Source organism: Haliotis asinina, chromosome 11 (genome assembly GCF_037392515.1).
Source record: "Haliotis asinina isolate JCU_RB_2024 chromosome 11, JCU_Hal_asi_v2, whole genome shotgun sequence".
Taxonomy (NCBI): domain Eukaryota; kingdom Metazoa; phylum Mollusca; class Gastropoda; order Lepetellida; family Haliotidae; genus Haliotis; species Haliotis asinina.
In genome coordinates this window covers 53,005,134-53,024,725 of record NC_090290.1, presented here as the reverse complement: position 1 = coordinate 53,024,725, position 19,592 = coordinate 53,005,134, and the positions used below count along the sequence as shown (strand labels likewise).

General features: G+C 40.4%; 1 protein-coding gene across 1 annotated transcript; it reads left to right on the top strand.

Moving 5' to 3' along the window:
• Positions 1–15,969: 15,969 nt before the first annotated feature.
• LOC137255545 (allatostatin-A receptor-like) lies at positions 15,970–19,359 on the top strand. The gene is made up of 2 exons (XM_067792972.1): positions 15,970–17,262; positions 19,321–19,359. Exons 1-2 carry the CDS (start codon positions 15,970–15,972, stop codon positions 19,357–19,359), a joined length of 1,332 nt encoding a protein of 443 aa, XP_067649073.1.
• Positions 19,360–19,592: the final 233 nt, after the last annotated feature.

Here is a 19,592-nt window from a genome sequence, read left to right as displayed (position 1 = left end):
ATTATTATATGAAAGAAGATATATTTATGCATTTATATATATTATTACAAATTTAACAGTACAAGGTACAACGACTGAATAAAGTCATGCATGTGTAATGTAATATAAAAGTACACAAGCATCAGCATACCAAGAATCAGATGGAATTACAACACAGTTGGGCAGTTATAGATTATACCAAAACATGGCCTGCCATTGGTCAGTTCTGCCTGCTAATATATACAGTTCACGGTACCACCACTTCACTGGAGAGACGACAGCACACCAACATGGACAACACATCGACCTCGAGCTTCAATGTCTCTGACTTCTTACCTCCTCAAGAAACAGACATGGAATGCAACATGTCGACTGGATGCGACGTCCATGACGCTAACCAAACTGACCATCTGTTTGACAGAATTCTGCACATAACAGAAATCTCTTTCACCTGCTTTGATATTCTGAACCTACTCGGTAACACTGTCTTGATGTTGCTGATCTACAAGGCATCGACAAAGATGGAAGCTTCATGGCGCCTTCTCATGAACCAGGCCGTGGCTGACGCAGGAGTTGGACTGTCCTGGCTTATTTTATATGGGGTCATGTACACCAATCCACACAGAGATATTCTGCAGATGACCCTCCTTGTTCAGAGGGTTGTCATGAGTATCCTGTATTGTGAGTCCGGACTGTCATTGGCCATGACACTCTTTGCCCTTCATATTACCATCTGCAATCCTGTCTTCTACAAGATCTACTTGGAACACAAACATATCAATATGTTCATTGCAGTATCCTGGCTCGTGGCCATTGGCACCTGAAATCTGGCATTTGCAGCAGACAACTACCTCATCCTCGAACGTTATTCTATCACGGTTACGCTGAATGTTACTAAACAAGATATCTGGTTTGCAGCCCTTACTATGTCATTCTGCCTCTTGTCACGATCAGCATCGCGTACACACGTATATGTCTGTTTATGCGCAAGGATGAGAACTCTTCTATCACATCAGCCTCCGCTACCATGCGGTATGTCCGTCAAGCAAAAGGTATTCTTCTCATCTGTATCACCTATATTCTAACATCTGTACCTTTGTACATTTGGTCAGACTTAAGCGTGTATATCGAAAGTGTGAATGACATTCGTTTCTTCGTTATTGGCCTTCCAGAATTATGTGTACCTTGTCTTTAAGCTACCCCTGTTTCTGTTGGCCTTCAAATCCTATCGTCAAGTGGCCTCCCGAATCGTTTGTCAACATCTTGCATTGAGATCTATGTCCTCTGGTGACGAAGGCACATTGCCTCAAAGTAAATACAATCTTCCAACAAAAGTCAATCACAGGCCTGATGACGGTTGTTTCCAACAAGCTGCAGAGGATGCCAAATCTACCTCGATGCAGGTCGATGAGACAACCGAGATAAAGGGGAATATTGGAAGAGTTAACCTTGACTTCAGCAGCACCTGCTCTGTGAACCGTGACGGCATGGAGTCAACAATCGGTACAGACAATGACGTCACCTCCTGTACAAACGATGACGTCATCAGTAACAGACCGGTAAGTATTAGACAAGAATTAACACTTTTTTTCACAAAATGACCACGCCCCGAATCATCACTTGATTTGTCTTACAGAAACTCATTCCCACAGTGTAACTACAATGTACTGCCTCTCGCCGACATCATGTTGTTTGTGTCAAGCGATATGGATTATCCCCCTGCATGCCGAGTTTTTCTTCTGAAGAGAGATTACCATATGACACCTGTCTACATCAAAGGTCTCACACACACACGCACACACACGCGCACACGCACACACGCACACACACACGTACGCACACACACACGTACGCACACACCCACAAGTATGCGTGAATGGTTACTTGAACACAAACAAGTATTGTTCGTATTGTACTAATATATGAAATACGGCTAATGCATAATACTCTTTGATATTTACAACTGAATATTGAAGACACGTCTAAAAATAAACGTGGAAAGAGTAAGAGAATGCAAAGAATTTGAACGGATTATTGCTTTAAAAGCAATTATTTGCAAGACTCATAGTAACTGACTATTTGTTTTCAGATGCTTTTACAATTTGAGTTTTTTCCCTTTTCTGCTCATAGATCAGATATTCTGTTCGATCATTAAACATATGAAACTAAGTGGGTTATTATTTCTCCCCTTGAAACCAAAACTGATATTTCCCGATATTAAATCAATGTATGCTTGATACAACCTTAATAATCAACTCTTTCCATACTTTGTTTGAGTGAAGTCAATCACATAATACATGTGCACATATAACACTCTCAGGCACCTGTTTACAAAATTTAGACACACGTGATTCAATGTATCTAATCTTAAAATATTCTGAAAAACGATTTTAAATTAACGTTTAATATTTAATTTAATAATTACTGTTTTCCCATTCGTTCGAATTCTGTTGGAAGTTCCTGTCCAAAATTTCTTCCCATTTTAATTGGCCATTTGTTCTATTAGAGCAGAATTGGCATAGTGCTTCATAAAAATTGTTTCCTATTAGCTATTTTGGAAATATTAAAGGATAACATAGGGATGCCAAGTACTTTTCCACATGTTAAAAGTAACAGTATTCAAAGATTTCTCTTTTAAGACCTTGTTATGTACGAAAATAACATCCATATCATATGTACAGTTCAATTCTTTTAATTCTACCAATTTTATTCCCTATCTGTTTCCAGATATCTGTTACAGACCGTTCAACCACTAAATATTGTTACTGTGTCATAGATATTGATTTAGGACCTCTGTACTATGAGTGTTCGTTCTGATAGCAATGAGTAGCATACATATGCAAATATAAACATCACGAGTCTCTGAATATCTGGAATACATAATGGAACAGTTTTTGGTCTACGTAGAATTGTTTCAAAGCGGTCTTTTTTTTTCTTGTAATTTTTGTAAATTTATCATACGTTTTACTAATGGGATACTGAAACCTCCATATTCAGCAGTGGTGGTAGCAGCATCCCTTTATCCTACTCACACATGTAAACAGAATCACAGCATTTCATTATCAGCATTTGTTTATCCTACTTACACATGTAAATAGAATCACAGCATTTCTTTATCAGATTTTCTTTATCCTACTTAGACATGTAAATAGAATCAACGCGTTACTTTATAGTACTTACACATATAAACAGAATCAAAGCATGTCTTTATCCTACTTACACATGTAAATAGAATCAACGCGTTTCTTTATATTACTTACATATGTAAACAGAATCAAAACATTTCTTTATCCCACTTACACATGTAAATAGAATCAAAGCATTTCTTCTGAAAAGACTGAATTCTATGATGTGGAAGAGACGAGAAGAGACGGTTTAATTTTGACAGCAGTAAGGCTTTCAACACAACTTGTCTTCCTTAGGTATCAACAGTCTTGATTCCTAAACTTTCATCTCGCTCTCTTGCAAGTTTCCCAAGCTTTTCAGAATAATTAATCTCTACCACATATTCTAAAACAACATCAAATTTGATACCTGACACATTAAACTGTGAATGTGACCAATTTATACTATAGTCCTTGCATAACTTTATTTGACCTATTTCCTTTTTATTCCTATTAGTTTAGTCTTTTCAGCATTAACCTGCGAAAAAACCCTTAAGACATTAGGAACTGCACTTATACCTTCTACCAGTACCATCTAATGTTAATGAAGTGTTATCTGAGAAACTTTCAGTATTTCTCATCGTAATACCTTCTGACATCCTATCTTTCCTTAAAATAATTGTTACGCTTTCTATACATAGGATGAATATAAAATTTTATATGGCCATATCCGCTATGCATCCTTTCGTAATCTTGAAAAGAGAGCTTCCAAAACCATTTACAAGAACACATGATTCTATGTCATGTAGCAGAATGTAAATCCATTTTCGGAAACATGGTCCATAATTAAAGAAAGTATGCTCAGTAATAATAAAACTACTAAGAATTATGTCAAGAGCCTTCTCAAAGTCAGATAATAACAGCAATCCAGGGATCTGAAATGTTCATGACTATAGCTATGAAAGTCGATTTTCTTTTTAAAAAAGGACAATGCTTGAATGTTTTGGTTTTGTTATTCTTTTGTTTTTGTTTTTATATATATATTTCTTCTGCTAAACGCTTTTGATTCTTTTAAACAACGCTAAATATCTCATTCTAAACTAGTGACAATCTGTGGATAGCGTTCTGTTTTTACTTGCTTCATGTATGCCTGTGTTAAAGCTTGAATGGCGTAAGCTATCTTTGACTTGGGTTGTATTGTAATGACACGGTGGTACACAAAACTCTTTCTCTCCTTCTTTTATTCCCTTTCCCGTTCAGGACAGGAGTAGCTTTATGTGTGTATACTGTATCTGAACAATTCCCTTTTCTTGTTTCTTCCAGTTCTCCCACCCGTCCGCCTCCCCTGATGATTCTGGATAATGCAGCGACGGGCCTCAAACATGGACCATTTGCGCTGGCTCTGATTTCTGGACATATGTATTCTGCTCATTGAGTCAGGAAAACAGATGAAGTCTGCATGCATACAGATGGAAGGATGAAGGACTATGCTCTGTTGAACTGCAGTCTCAGATTTTAGACGCTCTTATTTCAAACCCTACTTGCTCCATGTGTTACGGAGGAGGTAAGAGGTGACCTCTTAGACTAATGACCAACATTTTTTGCATCCTATTAATCTAATTTCTAAACCTTGAAAAACTCATTTCAGACAGACAGACAAGTGTATTCAGTGAAAGGCCAGAAGGACCATCATACAGTCATTTGCATATGGTGTTGGATTTAGTGCACATGCTGTTTAAAAGGAGTATTTCTAGTGCGCTCAAACATACTAACATCGTTTATAACATAGTCATTACTTGTTTTCATAACACTAATAAAATTGGCATTTGGATCAAAATCAGTCACATATTTCTGAATATATCTTAATCTTAAATCCGAAAAGCGTCCACACTTCAGGAATACATGAAATTCATCTTCAACAACATTTTTGTCATTCAATTTACAAAATAAACATAATCTCTCATTGTAATTAACTTTATTGTATCTTCCAGATTCAACTGCTAAATTAGAATTACCACATCTAAATCTCGACAATGCGGATCTTAGATGTAAAGGAATATCAGAATTTAAATATCTTTCCACATGTAAGAGTGTCTTGAATTGGGAGTAATAAAACCATTAATTAGAGTTTTGGACTGAAATGAACCAACATTGTTTAAGATTATCTGAAAGTCTCTGCTTGAACAAGAATATGAAGTAATCAACATTGCCTGCATCCTGACTGATCAATGCATAGCCAAAGCCATACTAAAATAAAACATGTCTGACGCAAGTTGCCTAAGTATTTCGGCCAACCTCATCTAAGGACTTGAGCATGATATAACAATGTTTTGGCAGTCTATTATAAGGCATATATAATAGGCGACACCAGTATTTAATCACTTTGGTCATGTAAGTAAACTGTAGAGGTAGTCTGCCACAATCACCAAGAGTCATGTTATTACAGGTAGATTTACCAACTTTCAAGAAATATTACGAAATTTTACCTGAACAGACTCAATGATGTTACAGTAGTTAGTACCCCAAATCTCAGACCCATAACACAAAATAGGTGAAACCATACAGTCAAAGATCTTAAACATGTCTTTACAATTTAATCTTCCCATCTTGGTTTGGAAGTCATTTATAGAAAATATTGCATTGTTAGCTTGATATGCCAGACAGCTTTGAACTTTACTCCATATAAGCTTTGGTGTGAATACAAGTTCTAGATACGTATAAAAGGATACAGTTTCAATAGGATTACCATTATAGAACCACTTTTCATATTGCCCACCATTCCTAAAAACAAGAACTTTTGTTTTACTGAGATTAATTGACATTCCAGTTTGTTTACAAAAACTTTCAAGTGCATTAATCTTTTGTTGTAATTGATTACATGTATCAGAAAGCGCAGACACATCATCAGCAAACATAAGTGAAGACAAATTGCAGATGAAACATCAACACCTATACCACCTTCCAGTTCCATTAAGGAAAACATAAAAATAAAATAAAAATGATAAACAGCTGTGGGCTTAACACACAGCCCTGACGGGTACCAATATTACATGTAAAACACTTAGATAAGCCCTTTGAGGTTCTAACACAAGCAGATAAACTGCTGTACATTAGTTATGATATTATATTAAGAACAATACCAGAAATACCAACTTCAGCTAAAGATTGCAAGAGAACATCATGTCTTAATGTGTCAAACGCCTTTGAGAAATCAATGAAAAGGCAATAAAATCTACCTCTCTTTTTACAAGAATATTTATGAGCTAAAGTCTGAAGAGAGAAAATGTGATCAATTGTGGAGTACCCTGCCTTGAAGCCTGCTTGGGACTCACTAATAATTTCATGTGCATCGCACCAAGATTGTAAGCGCTCATTCACAATATAGGAAAATGTTTATAACTAGAATTAATAAACACATGGGAAATTACCACTATCAAATATCTGATTAAAAAGTACTGTAAGAAATGGTACAATAGAGGCACTAGATGCCTTAAGAAACTCATTAGCTATACCGTCAGGTTCAGTTGGGAGAGTGAAAATGTGAAACAAAACTTCCTGCTCACTAATAGCAGCGTTATGTATTGACACATCAGTAGCATTTACAACACGTGGTAAAAGAAAAGGTGGAAGAACAGGTTGGTCAGCACAAAGTAATGATAGAATTGTTCAAACCACTGATTACATTTCTACAACAAATAACTCTAAATTGTTAGTGGTGCATGGGACTGGACCATATAAATGGACCATATGACTGGACCTTATGAACTGGGTCGGTCATATGGGTTGGTCATGGGACTGGTTCATACGTTCGATAATCAGACTTAAATCAAGTCTATAAAACACCTAACACACCTTCACTCATCCACAGACACAACGCTTGAAACTCAGGCCACCTTCCAGCTATACAACACCTGAAACTCCAGTCACCTTGCACCTATACAACACCTGAAACTCCAGCCACCTCCCCACCACACAACGCCCGAATCTCAGACTATACCCATCACATCCTCCAGCCTCCCACACAACACCTGAATCTCGGACTATACCCATTACATCCTCTAGCCTCCCACACAACACCTGAATCTCAGACTATACCCATCACATCTTCCAGCCTCTCACGCCTGAACCTCCAGTCCCGACTCCCACACGAAATCTGAACCTCCGTCCTCTATCCTATAACGGGTTGTTTCCACCACACTATAGCCTCCTCCCTCTGACCCAAAACTTTCGCCCCATCTCCGCTACACAATACCTGAACCTCAATCTAAATCCTTCAAAGGCAAGACCTGAAACTCCAGCCTCTTAACACAACACCTCAGTTTCAGGTTATACCCGCCTGAATCTCTGGCTATACCAATCAACGCATCGACTGAATCTCAGACAATAAACACAAACACAATACCCCCAATCTCAGGATATAACCACAAACACAATACCCCAATCTCAGAATCTACCCGCCAGCAGAACACCTGAAACTTCATCCTCCATACTTCAACACAACACTCCATACTTCAACACAACACTTCAATCTCAGGCACACCTCAGTCACAAACTATACCCGTCCACAAACAGCATATCTTTGATGACTCTATCCGATGGCTCGTTGTTTCCATCACTTTCTTCACATTACCCGACTTTTGACCCAGAACATGTCTGAAAAGATAAAATGATACACCTTCTCTGGAATAAGCCTATATGTAGCCTGAACAAAAATCTGTAAAGAAGAATACGTCACTAAATAAAACACCTGGAAATCCAGCCACCCCACAGCAACCGAATCTTCAGACTCCATCCTCCAACACAACACCTGGAAATACAGGTACCTCACATTGACATGGCACCTGAATCTTCAGACCCCATTCTTCAACGCAACACCTAACACCCCAACCCCCATTCCGCACTCATTCGAATTCAGCCGAATGAAATTAACTCCAATCCTTAGATCCACGGGTTTAAATGTCCACGTTATGTTTCGTTTTGTGTTTGTTTGTTGGTTGTTGTTTTGTTTCGTTTTTTTGTTTCGTTGTTATTGTTGTTTGCATTCACCACAGCGCACCTTTCACAGCTAGACATCACAACAGGACTCTGTCAGTTTGTGTATGCAGGCCAATGTCTTGTTCTCTTTGCTCGACAAGCAATTCATCGTCTAAACTGTCGACGGTTTTGCTCAGTTATATATAGCCTGAATTTCCTTAACAGCGTATTGCACTGGGTATGGACCTATGGTGAGCTGAGTCTCATAATATCTTGTTGTCGATCAAGAGGTTACACGCAGCTGAAAGTCATCCATAGCACTGTACATTAACCCATGAAACCAATAAACTGGTTCACATGATCTGCAAGGGAAATGCGTTTTTTTTAATTGTTTTGTTTTCAGGACAAAAATTATATAGTCTAGGTATCCTCTGTCAGGTTGAAACTATATTATTTTTCAAGAACGTGATACTGATATCTGTAGCCAAATTCATTTATTGTGAGACAAACAAACGCAAAAGTAACATTATACAATCAACAGCTATAAAATAACATTAACTAGTTGTTACAAATAACCGCAAAGTGACTTCAACAGAACGGCAGTGCAGGCAGTGCATTATCGAGGTGTTGTACAATTACAATGGAAATACACAATGATGAGACAGATACCCATGGTAGTACAATTACAATGGCTGTACACAATAGAGTGAGTGACATCAGTATTACCCCACACTCAGCAATATTGCAGGTATCTGTAAATAATCATGGCTGTACCAAAGAAATCCAATGATCAACAGAATGAGCACCGATCTGCGTAATTGGGAACCGATGACACATGTCAACCACGTCAACGAGCCTGACCACCAGATCCAGTAAGTCGCCTCTTAGAACAAGCATTGTAGCCTTTGATCTGGATGATCTACACTGAAAATATATTATTCTAAATGATAGTGATGTTTTATGGAATAGAAGAGTTGATCGACATTTAATTTAATCAGCTAGATAATGCACTGCCTGCACTGCCACTCTGTTGAAATCACTTTGTGGTTATTTGTAGCAACTAGTTAATGTTATCTTATAGCTGTTGATTGAATAATGTTACCTTTTTGTTTGTTTGTCTCACAATATATGAATTTGGCTATTGATATTGATGGGCTCCTAAATGATATAGTGTCAACCTGACAGAGATACCTAGACTAGAGGACAACAACAACAACAACAACAACTAAAACACAAAAAACCACCACCACCTACTACAACTATAACAAAAACCAACAAAGTAAACCCCTCAAAAACAAATGAGCCATTGGATAGAGTCATCAGAGATATGCTGTTTGTGGGCGCCTACAGCTTGAGATTGAAGTGTTGTGTTGAAGTAAGGAGGATGAAGTTTAATGCGTTGTATTGGATAGTATATGTGTATATGTATTCCATGTATATGCCATGTATGTGTACACCATGTATGTGTCCAGTATATGTGTTCCATGTATATGCCATGTATGTGTACACCATGTATGTGTCCAGTATGTGTATTCCATGTATATGCCATGTATGTGTACACCATGTATGTGTCCAATATATGTGTTCCATGTATATGCCATGTATGTGTACACCATGTATGTGTCCAGTATGTGTATTCCATGTATATGCCATGTATGTGTACACCATGTATGTGTCCAGTATATGTGTTCCATGTATATGCCATGTATGTGTACACCATGTATGTGTCCAATATATGTGTTCCATGTATATGCCATGTATGTGTACACCATGTATGTGTCCAATATATGTGTTCCATGTATATGCCATGTATGTGTACACCATGTATGTGGCCAGTATATGTATTCCATGTATATGCCATGTATGTGTACACCATGTATGTGTCCAATATATGTGTTCCATGTATATGCCATGTATGTGTACACCATGTATGTGTCCAATATATGTGTTCCATGTATATGCCATGTATGTGTACACCATGTATGTGTCCAGTATATGTGTTCCATGTATATGCCATGTATGTGTACACCATGTATGTGTCCAATATATGTGTTCCATGTATATGCCATGTATGTGTACACCATGTATGTGTCCAATATATGTGTTCCATGTATATGCCATGTATGTGTACACCATGTATGTGTCCAATATATGTGTTCCATGTATATGCCATGTATGTGTACACCATGTATGTGTCCAGTATATGTGTTCCATGTATATGCCATGTATGTGTACACCATGTATGTGTCCAGTATATGTGTTCCATGTATATGCCATGTATGTGTACACCATGTATGTGTCCAATATATGTGTTCCATGTATATGCCATGTATGTGTACACCATGTATGTGTCCAGTATATGTGTTCCATGTATATGCCATGTATGTGTGGTCCATGCATATGTTCAATACATGTGTTTAATGTTCGTGTCTTTTATATATGTTACATGTATGTGGTCAATGTACGTGTCCTATAAATGTGTTCCATGTATGTGTCCTATACGTGTGTTCCATGTGTATGTCCAACATATGTGGTCCATATATGTGTCCAATATATGTGTTTAATTTATGTGTCCTATGTGTGTGTACGACGTATGTGTTCGTTGTACCTGTCCTAGACATGCGCTCCATGCATGTGTCATAATGATGTGTTCCATATGTGTCTTATACGTGTCCCATGTATCTGTCTTAAAGATGTGTTCCATGTATGTGTCGTATATGTGTTAGTCATTGTATGGTTGAAATACTGCCGATGTGGCATAAAATCGTGACACACTGAATCCTATATATCTGTTCCGTGTATGTATCCAACACGTGTGTTACATGTAAATGTCTTCGATCTATGTGTCCTTACGATCTGTAGCATGTATGTGTAATATGTATGTTTTACACGCATATTTTCTAAAGATGTGTTCCATGTATGTGTCCTATAGATGTGTTTCATGTACATGTGTCCCATGATGTGTCCAATAATAGTGCTTGTTGTATGTGTCCTATATATGCGTTCCATGTATGTGTCTTATACATGTGTTTCACGTTTGTGTCCTATATATGTTACTTATGATATGGCCGAAATACTGCCGATGTGGCTTAAAATCGTAACTCACTCACTCCTTTATATGTGTCCTATATGTCTGTTACATGTATATTTTCTAGATGCTTTCTTGCTTGCATGTAAGTCTCCTATACGTGCATTCGATGTTTGTGTTCCATGTATATGTGTTCCACGTAAGTATGTGATATATATATGTACACTTTACGTGCCATATGTGTTATATATGTGTGTTCTATATGTCCTTTATATGTGTTTCATGTTTGTATTGACTATATGTGCCCTATATATCTGGCCAACGTATGTCTCCTGTCCTCCTTTGCGTCTCTCTTGCCATGCTTTTGCCAAGTACACCTCTCATCACGTCACACACCAGAAGGAACGTGGGCTGATCGATTATTCAAGACGTTCGAGAGGGAATTGATCTTTGATTCAAAGACAGACCCAAGAGACGAATGACTTCGTTTCTGAGTATTGACGATATGAATCACTTTTCAGTCCGTTTTGTATGCATAAAAACGCAGAACCATCGTATTTTTGTTTCGAAAGAAGGTATTCCAGTTTTGACCATTGTCACACTTCGCACACACCAAGTTCCATCCGTATATTAACCCGGTCGCCAAGCATCCCTGGTCAAGTGAGTGCGAGTGTGTGAGTTTATATTTGTGTCACTTTTAGCAATATTCCAGCAATATCACAACGGCGGACACAAGAAATGGGCTTCGAACACTGTACCCCTTTGGGGTGTCGAACCCGGGCCTTCGCCCAGTGATGCGATTCTAAATCATACTTGCACAGGGGGTTTGAACCCTATACATTCGGGATGGGTTATTGATTATAAACACACACACGCACGCACGCGCGCACACACACACCTCCTCTGAAGGTTGTCAAGAAAACAACCACACTTCGTAATGCTAGGTAAAGACACAACCCACTGTTTGACAAGAATAACTCCACACACCAGAAATGAGTTTCACACATTCGACCCGTGAGGATTCGAACCTACAGCGAATCCTTCGGAGGTTACTATAGATTTTAGCACATGTGTTTCACATTGGTGTCTTATATATGTTAGTCACGATATGGCCGTGATAAAGGACTCTCCTGCTCAGATGGGCTGTACATAAGGGGCCTCACACCGACGGGTCAATATCAGTCACTCACTCACTATTTCTCTAAATGACAAAAGTTAAGAGTTTGCAAGAGTAATTCTCACCAATGGGCTAATAAATCTTGCCCGAACGAGCTTCCCATGTTTGGGTAAATGATTTTGTAAATATTACGTCACTACGACTCAAATTATCTTCTCAGCTGTCACTGTCTAGAATTTCATTTTCAAACTGTCATTCCCTAGCCGACATACCTCACAATCAAATATAATGAAATCTAATTGTTTTGAACCAGGAACAGCTGTTTCATAAGACAACCCATGTGATATGATATGTAGCCATAATATACGGGGAATTAATGTGGAGAGTACCTCGTAATTTTAGGAAGTACGTGTTAATCAACGCACGAGATACAGGAAACATGTATCAGGCGCTGGGTGGAAAACACACTAATGAACATTATCACAATATAATTCACACTAAGACCTATTGTCGCACTATAATACTTTATAATACCTATTGTCACATACCCAATAATTTCCATTATTACAGACACAGTATATACACGCAGGACCATATACTAATTAGAAGGAGAAAGCAGAATCTCATCACTGTATTATTTGTATTGACCATGAACTTTTGATCTTTTGAACATATACTACAAACAAAAAGTATGGGAACACTCTAAAATTTTCAAGACATATGTGAACTTAATCGTGGTGAGGTGATGTATTTTACAATGTTGCATTTCACTCAAACTCGACGAATATTTAATCAGTTGCTTCACTGCAAGTTCTAAAATGTTCTTTAAAGTGCCCATTAAGCACACAAAAAGTTATATTTACCATAGAGTATATATGATTTCACCACCATTAGGTTTCTAGTTGCCTGTAAGTTTTAGGGTGTTCCCATATTTTTTGTTATTTTGTGTATTTTTATTTTATGTGGACATAACGTTGGATAAAGTACTGTGACTATGTGTTCCCGTCCACCCAGCTGTGAATGGGTATCTCGTAAGGATGGGAAAGGCACATGAACTGTGCTGTAAGAGTTAAATGGTCCTCAGGGAGCTGAGACTGAAAATACGACATGCCGTCAAGATTGACATCCGGTGATCAAGGGAAAAAAATAAAGCACGTTTGGTCAGCAGCTGGTTATAAGTGCTATGCATATTTTGCTATCATAATTATGTAATGGGAGGGCATCCAACATCCATCATCCATCCATGTTAAATGATAACCACGACTTGATGCAAATTCCCTTTCCTTCATATTTCACTATCAAAGTAAGAGAAAACTAAAAACACAGTCAAAAACACAAATAGAACAAACATGGTTTGTTGTAACTCTACAACACGTTCACAGCAGGAGTCCACCACACCAACGACCCAGTTCCCGACACAACCACACCAACGACCCAGTTCCCGACACAACCACACCAACGACCCAGTTCCCGACACAACCACACCAACTAACCACTTCTCGACACAACCACACCACACCAACCCACCAGCTCCTGACACAACCACACCACACCAGCCCACTACCCCCTGGCACTACCACACCAACCCACCACCTCCTGCCACTACCACATCACACCAGCCCCGCAGCTCCCATTTGCACTACCACATCATACCAACCCACCAGCTCTTGACACCACCACACCACACCAACCGACCACCTTCTGACCCCACCACAAATACTCACCACCTCCTGGCACTGCTACACCACACCAGCCCACCAGCTCCTGGCACAACCACACCACACCAACCCACTACCCCCTGGCACTACCACACCAGCCCACCACCTCCTGACACTACCACATCACACCAGCCCCGCAGCTCCCCTTTGCACTACCACATCATACCAACCCACCAGCTCTTGACACCACCACACCACACCAACCAACCACCTTCTGATACCACCACATCAGCCCACCAGCTCCTGGCACCACCACATCACACCAACCTACCAGCTCCTGGCACTACCACACCACACCAGCCCACCAGCTCCTGGCACTACCACACCAAACCACACCAGCCCACCAGCTCCCGACAGTACCACACCACACCAGCCCCGCAGCTCCTGGCACTATCACATCACACCAACCCACCAGCTCCTGATACCACCATACCACACCAACCAACCACTTTCTGACACCACCACACCACCTCACCACCTCCTGGCACTACCACACCACATCAGCCCACCAGCTCCTGGCACTAACACATCATACCAACCTACCAGCTCCTGGCACTACCACACCACACCAGCCCACCAGCTCCTGGCACTATCACATCACACCAGCCCACCACCTCCTGACACCACCACACCACACCAACCAACCACCTTCTGACACCACCACACCAGCCCACCACCTCCCCTTTGCACTACCACACCACATCAGCCCACCAGCTCCTGGCACTACCACACCACACCAGCCCACCAGCTCCTGGCACTACCACACCACACCAGTCCACCAGTTCCTGGCACTGCCACACCACACCAGCCCACCAGCTCCCATTTGCACTACCACATCATACCAACCCACCAGCTCTTGACACCACCACACCACACCAACCGACCACCTTTTGATCCCACCACACCAACTCACCACCTCCTGGCACCACCACACCACACCAACCAACCACCTTCTGACACCACCACACCAGCCCACCACCTCCCCTTTGCACTACCACACCACACCAGCCCACCAGCTCCTGGCACTACCACACCATACCAGCCCACCAGTTCCTGGCACTACCACATCACACCAGCTTACGAGCTCCCCTTGGCACTACCACACCACACCACACCAGCCCACCAGCTCCCGACAGTACCACACCACACCAGCCCACCAGCTCCTGGCACTATCACATCACACCAACCCACCAGCTCCTGACACCACCACACTACACCAACCAACCACTTTCTGACACCAGCACACCAGCTCACCACCTCCTGGCACTGCCACACCACACCAACCCACCACCTCCTGGCACTACCACACCACACCAACCCAGCAGCTCCTGGCACTATCACATCACACCAGCCCACAAGCTCCTGGCACTACCACACCACATCAGCCCACCAGCTCCTGGCACTACCACACCACACCAGCCCACCAGCTCCTGGCACTATCACATCACACCAGCCTACCAGTTCCTGGCACTACCACATCACACCAGCCCACCAGCTCCTGACACCACCACACCACACCAACCAACCACCTTCTGACACCGCCACACGACACCAGCCCACAACCTCCAGACACTACAGTACCACACCAGCCCACCACCACCTGACACCACTTTAGATGTTTTAAATTACATGTTATGAATCAGTTTCATTAGAAATACATGCTTCGAAGTTAAAAAGAGGAAAAAATGAATATATGTTCAACATATCCAATTATCGAACAGATGTTTGCTTAAATATATTACAGTGTTATGCGTTATTTTCGTTAAGAATATTACAATCTTTCAGTGCCGCTTAATCGCTGACACTGATCAAGCCTATCACTGGGCAGTTATGGATTCCAACAGAACAGGACCTGCCATTCGTTAGTTCCATGTACTACTATCTTCAAGTTAAGGTAACGCCTCTTCACGTCCCTGTTACTTTCCTCGAGCCTGTCGTTGGGCAGTTATAGATGATACCAAAACATGGCCTGCCATTGGTCAGTTCTACCTGCTAATATATACAGTTCACGGTACCGCCACTTCACTGGACAGACGACAGCACACCAACATGGACAACACATCGACCTCGAGCTTCAATGTCTCTGACTTCTTACCTCCTCAAGAAACAGACATGGAATGCAACATGTCGACTGGATGCGACGTCCATGACGCTAACCAAACTGACCATCTGTTTGACAGAATTCTGCAGATAACAGAAATCACTTTCACCTGCTTTGATATTCTGAACCTACTTGGTAACGCTCTCTTGATGTTGCTGATCTACAAGGCTTCGACAAAGATGGAAGCTTCGGGGCGCATTCTCATGAACCAGGCCGTGGCTGACGCAGGAAATGGACTCTCCTGGCTTATATTGTATGGGGTCATGTACACCAATCCACACAGAGATATCCTGCAGACGACCCTCCTTGTTCAGAGGGTTGTCATGAGTATCCTGTATTCTGAGTCTGGACTGTCACTGGCCATGACACTCTTCGCCCTTCACATAGCCATCTGCAATCCTGTTTCCTACAAGATCTACCTGGAACACAAACATATCACTGTGTTCATTGCAGTATCCTGGCTCGTGGTCATTGGCACCTGGAATCTGGTATTTGTAGCAGACAACTACTTCATCCTGGAGCGTGATTCTATCATGGTTAAACTGAATGTTACTGAACAAAATATCTGGTTTGCAAGCCTTACTTTAACCATGAATGTCATTCTGCCTCTTGTCACGGTCATTATCTCCTACACAAGGATATGTCTGTTTATGCGCAAGGAAGAGAACACTTCTATCACATCAGCCTCCGCTACCATGCGGTATGTCCGTCAAGCAAAAGGCATTCTTCTCGTTTCTATCACCTATATGGTAACATTTGTGCCTCTCTTCATTTTTGATCTCTTCAAAGGTTATTTTGAAAGTGGCAATGCCGTTGTTCTCTTCATTTCTGGAACCAGCTTGGCCTTCCTGAATTATGTGTACCATGCCTTCAAGCTGCCCCTGTTTCTGTTGGCCTTCCCTTCCTACCGCCGCGTCCCCTACCGACTCTTCTTTCAACGCCAAAGATCGGAAGATTTATCTGTGGCCTCTGACCATCGAGAAAAATTCAGATCTGAAAAAAGCAACGGTACCAAGCATGATGACGGTGGATTCCAACAAAATTTTGAGGATCCTAGATCTACCCCGATACAGATGGATGGAACAATCGAGGTAAAGGGGAATATTGGAAGAGTTAATCATGCCTTTACCAAAACCTGTTCTGTGAACCATGACGACACGGCAACAACAAACGGTACAGTCGATGACATCACTTTCAGCACAAACGATGACGTCATTCCGAACGTCATCAGTAACAAACCGGTAAGTGACAGACAAGAGATTAACACATATCCACATGATCATTACTTCTAAATTTGAACTGTTCTTGATTGATAACGATTGATAAAACGTTGGATTGATGTGACATAACTAATGAATACTGTATTGAGATATAACAATTGTTGTTATCTTACTCCACACATGAATGTTGTTTTCTGATTGGCTGAGTGCTCTTCTATTATTACCTATGTTACCCGCTGGGAATGCCGAACTTCACCGTGGAAATTAATTTGGTACTTCGTGTTATTCTTTGTCACGTATAACTGAGTCACGTATGTGGGAATCGGCTTCATGTTAAGCGGCTTTCTTTTTTATTTTTTTTGTTATTGGTTCTCATGCTGACAATGTCGTACAATGAAAATATAGATAGATAATGTACAGTTATATCAATATTATCATAATAGACATATACGATTGGGAAGAGAAGGTCCCATCTGTGATTGAAGTCTTCTATTTTATTATTACTTTTCGCATACATGGTTTTCGACGAAACATATTTCTTTCAGGGTTTTGATAAATACAGTTATGTTAGGATGCATATTCTTAACACTACATATGTAAATAGTGCTTAGTCAATTTTGGGGGATTAAAAAATTGGAAAATGGATATTTTCAGTGAATAATTCTTAAAATCCCATGTTGAGACACAAATGTACGTTTTATGGATATTTTCAGGGAGAATACAAGGCACCACTAATACATGGATTAGAAATGTCAGAAAAGTTTATGCTAAATTGTATTATGGGATGAAAAAATGAAAGGTTGACGTGTTCACTTTCTAAAATCTCGCATTGAGACCCAAAAGTACTTTCATATGCTTACAATGAGGACACAAAGAACTTCTAATGCATGGGCTGGAGAAGTCATATGGCCTGAATAAGTCAAAGATAGAAGACTTCATAGAATATGTTTTCCATGTTCAATTGTAAAATAAGTACAACTTCAAATTCTCCTTTTTCCCCATCTCCGATCTGATCTATCTGATATCAAGATAGTCTGAGATTCAGGTTAATCATAGACATTAAGGTGACTTAACTTTACTTACAATGATACAATCTAGATATTCTACATAAACTGATTCGACATCTCCGTGATATATGAACCCAGGATATATGAATCAATTCCTTTTAGAGCATCACCACCTCGTCATCCATGGCAAACGGTCCCCTGACTGGCAAAAACATCATTGGTATGCGTTAATCCATGTTCTCAGATTGATCTACCCTTAACGCTTAGAACGGAACTGGCGTTGCTACGTCTCTTCTTCGACGCCGTTGTTCTTATATCAAAAGGGGGAGTTTTGGGCCTATCTAGGCTACTTCATCCCCGCCGTTGTTCTTACATGAAAAGGGTGAGTTTTGGGCCTATCTAGGCTACTTCACCCCCTTCATTGTTCTTATATGAAAAGGGTGAGTTTGGGGCCTATCTAGGCTACTTCATTCCCTTCATTGTTCTCATGTCAATAGCGTGAGTTTTGGGCCTATCTAGGATACTTCATCCCCGCCGTTGTACAAAATATTTATATTTCGTAACATGATAACATATATAATGAAACAAAAAAAATATTTAAAAAAAAACAGGAAACAAAACAAACAAAAACAAAAACACAAAGAAACAAAAACAAACAGAAAACAAAACAAACAAACAGACAAAAAAACAACCTTACTTGAAGTGTAATCCCAAATATAACATATGCTACAGATGTACGAAAATTACCAGTGTTATGCGAATGCAAACGATGGAAGGGAGATAACTCCAATTATGTTTTCTATCCAATACCCATGCTTCAAGCGGTTCAAAATTACCATTGTGATGTTCGATAACATATAAGCGTTGTTCACTGGTCCCTCTGTGCCTATGGTTAGACGTAACTTGTGTAATGTGTGCGGATTTTGTAGATTTTGTGTCATCGTAACAAATCAAAGGTCTGACTAAAATAAAAAAATAATAAGGTAGCATTCGTTATATTTACTGATCTCTCGACGGTGTCTCATTTTGTGTACACTGTATCTGAACAATTTCTTATTTCTGTTTCTTCCAGTTCTCTCGGCAGGCCGCCCCCCTTGATGGTTCTGAATAGTATGGTATTTGATCAGAGGAGGCTAAGCACAAGACGACAAGTGACACTCGTATATCCATCCATCCATCCATCTATCCACACAACACCTGAAACTTCAGTCCCCACCCTCTGAAACAGTATCTGAAACGTGCAAGACACCTTTTGGTTCAGTGGTAAGGCGTGTGCCTGTCACACTGAAGGTCTGTGTTGGATCCCCAGTGGAAGCACATAGGTTCTGGTCCTGAAGTGGGCAT

Bases quoted from the DNA above. Each gene is read 5' to 3' on its own strand.
- LOC137255545 (XM_067792972.1), top strand. From the start codon at position 15,970: ATGGACAACACATCGACCTCGAGCTTCAATGTCTCTGACTTCTTACCT. The intron at 17,263-19,320 runs GTAAGTGACAGA...TGTTTCTTCCAG, and splicing joins ACGTCATCAGTAACAAACCG to TTCTCTCGGCAGGCCGCCCC.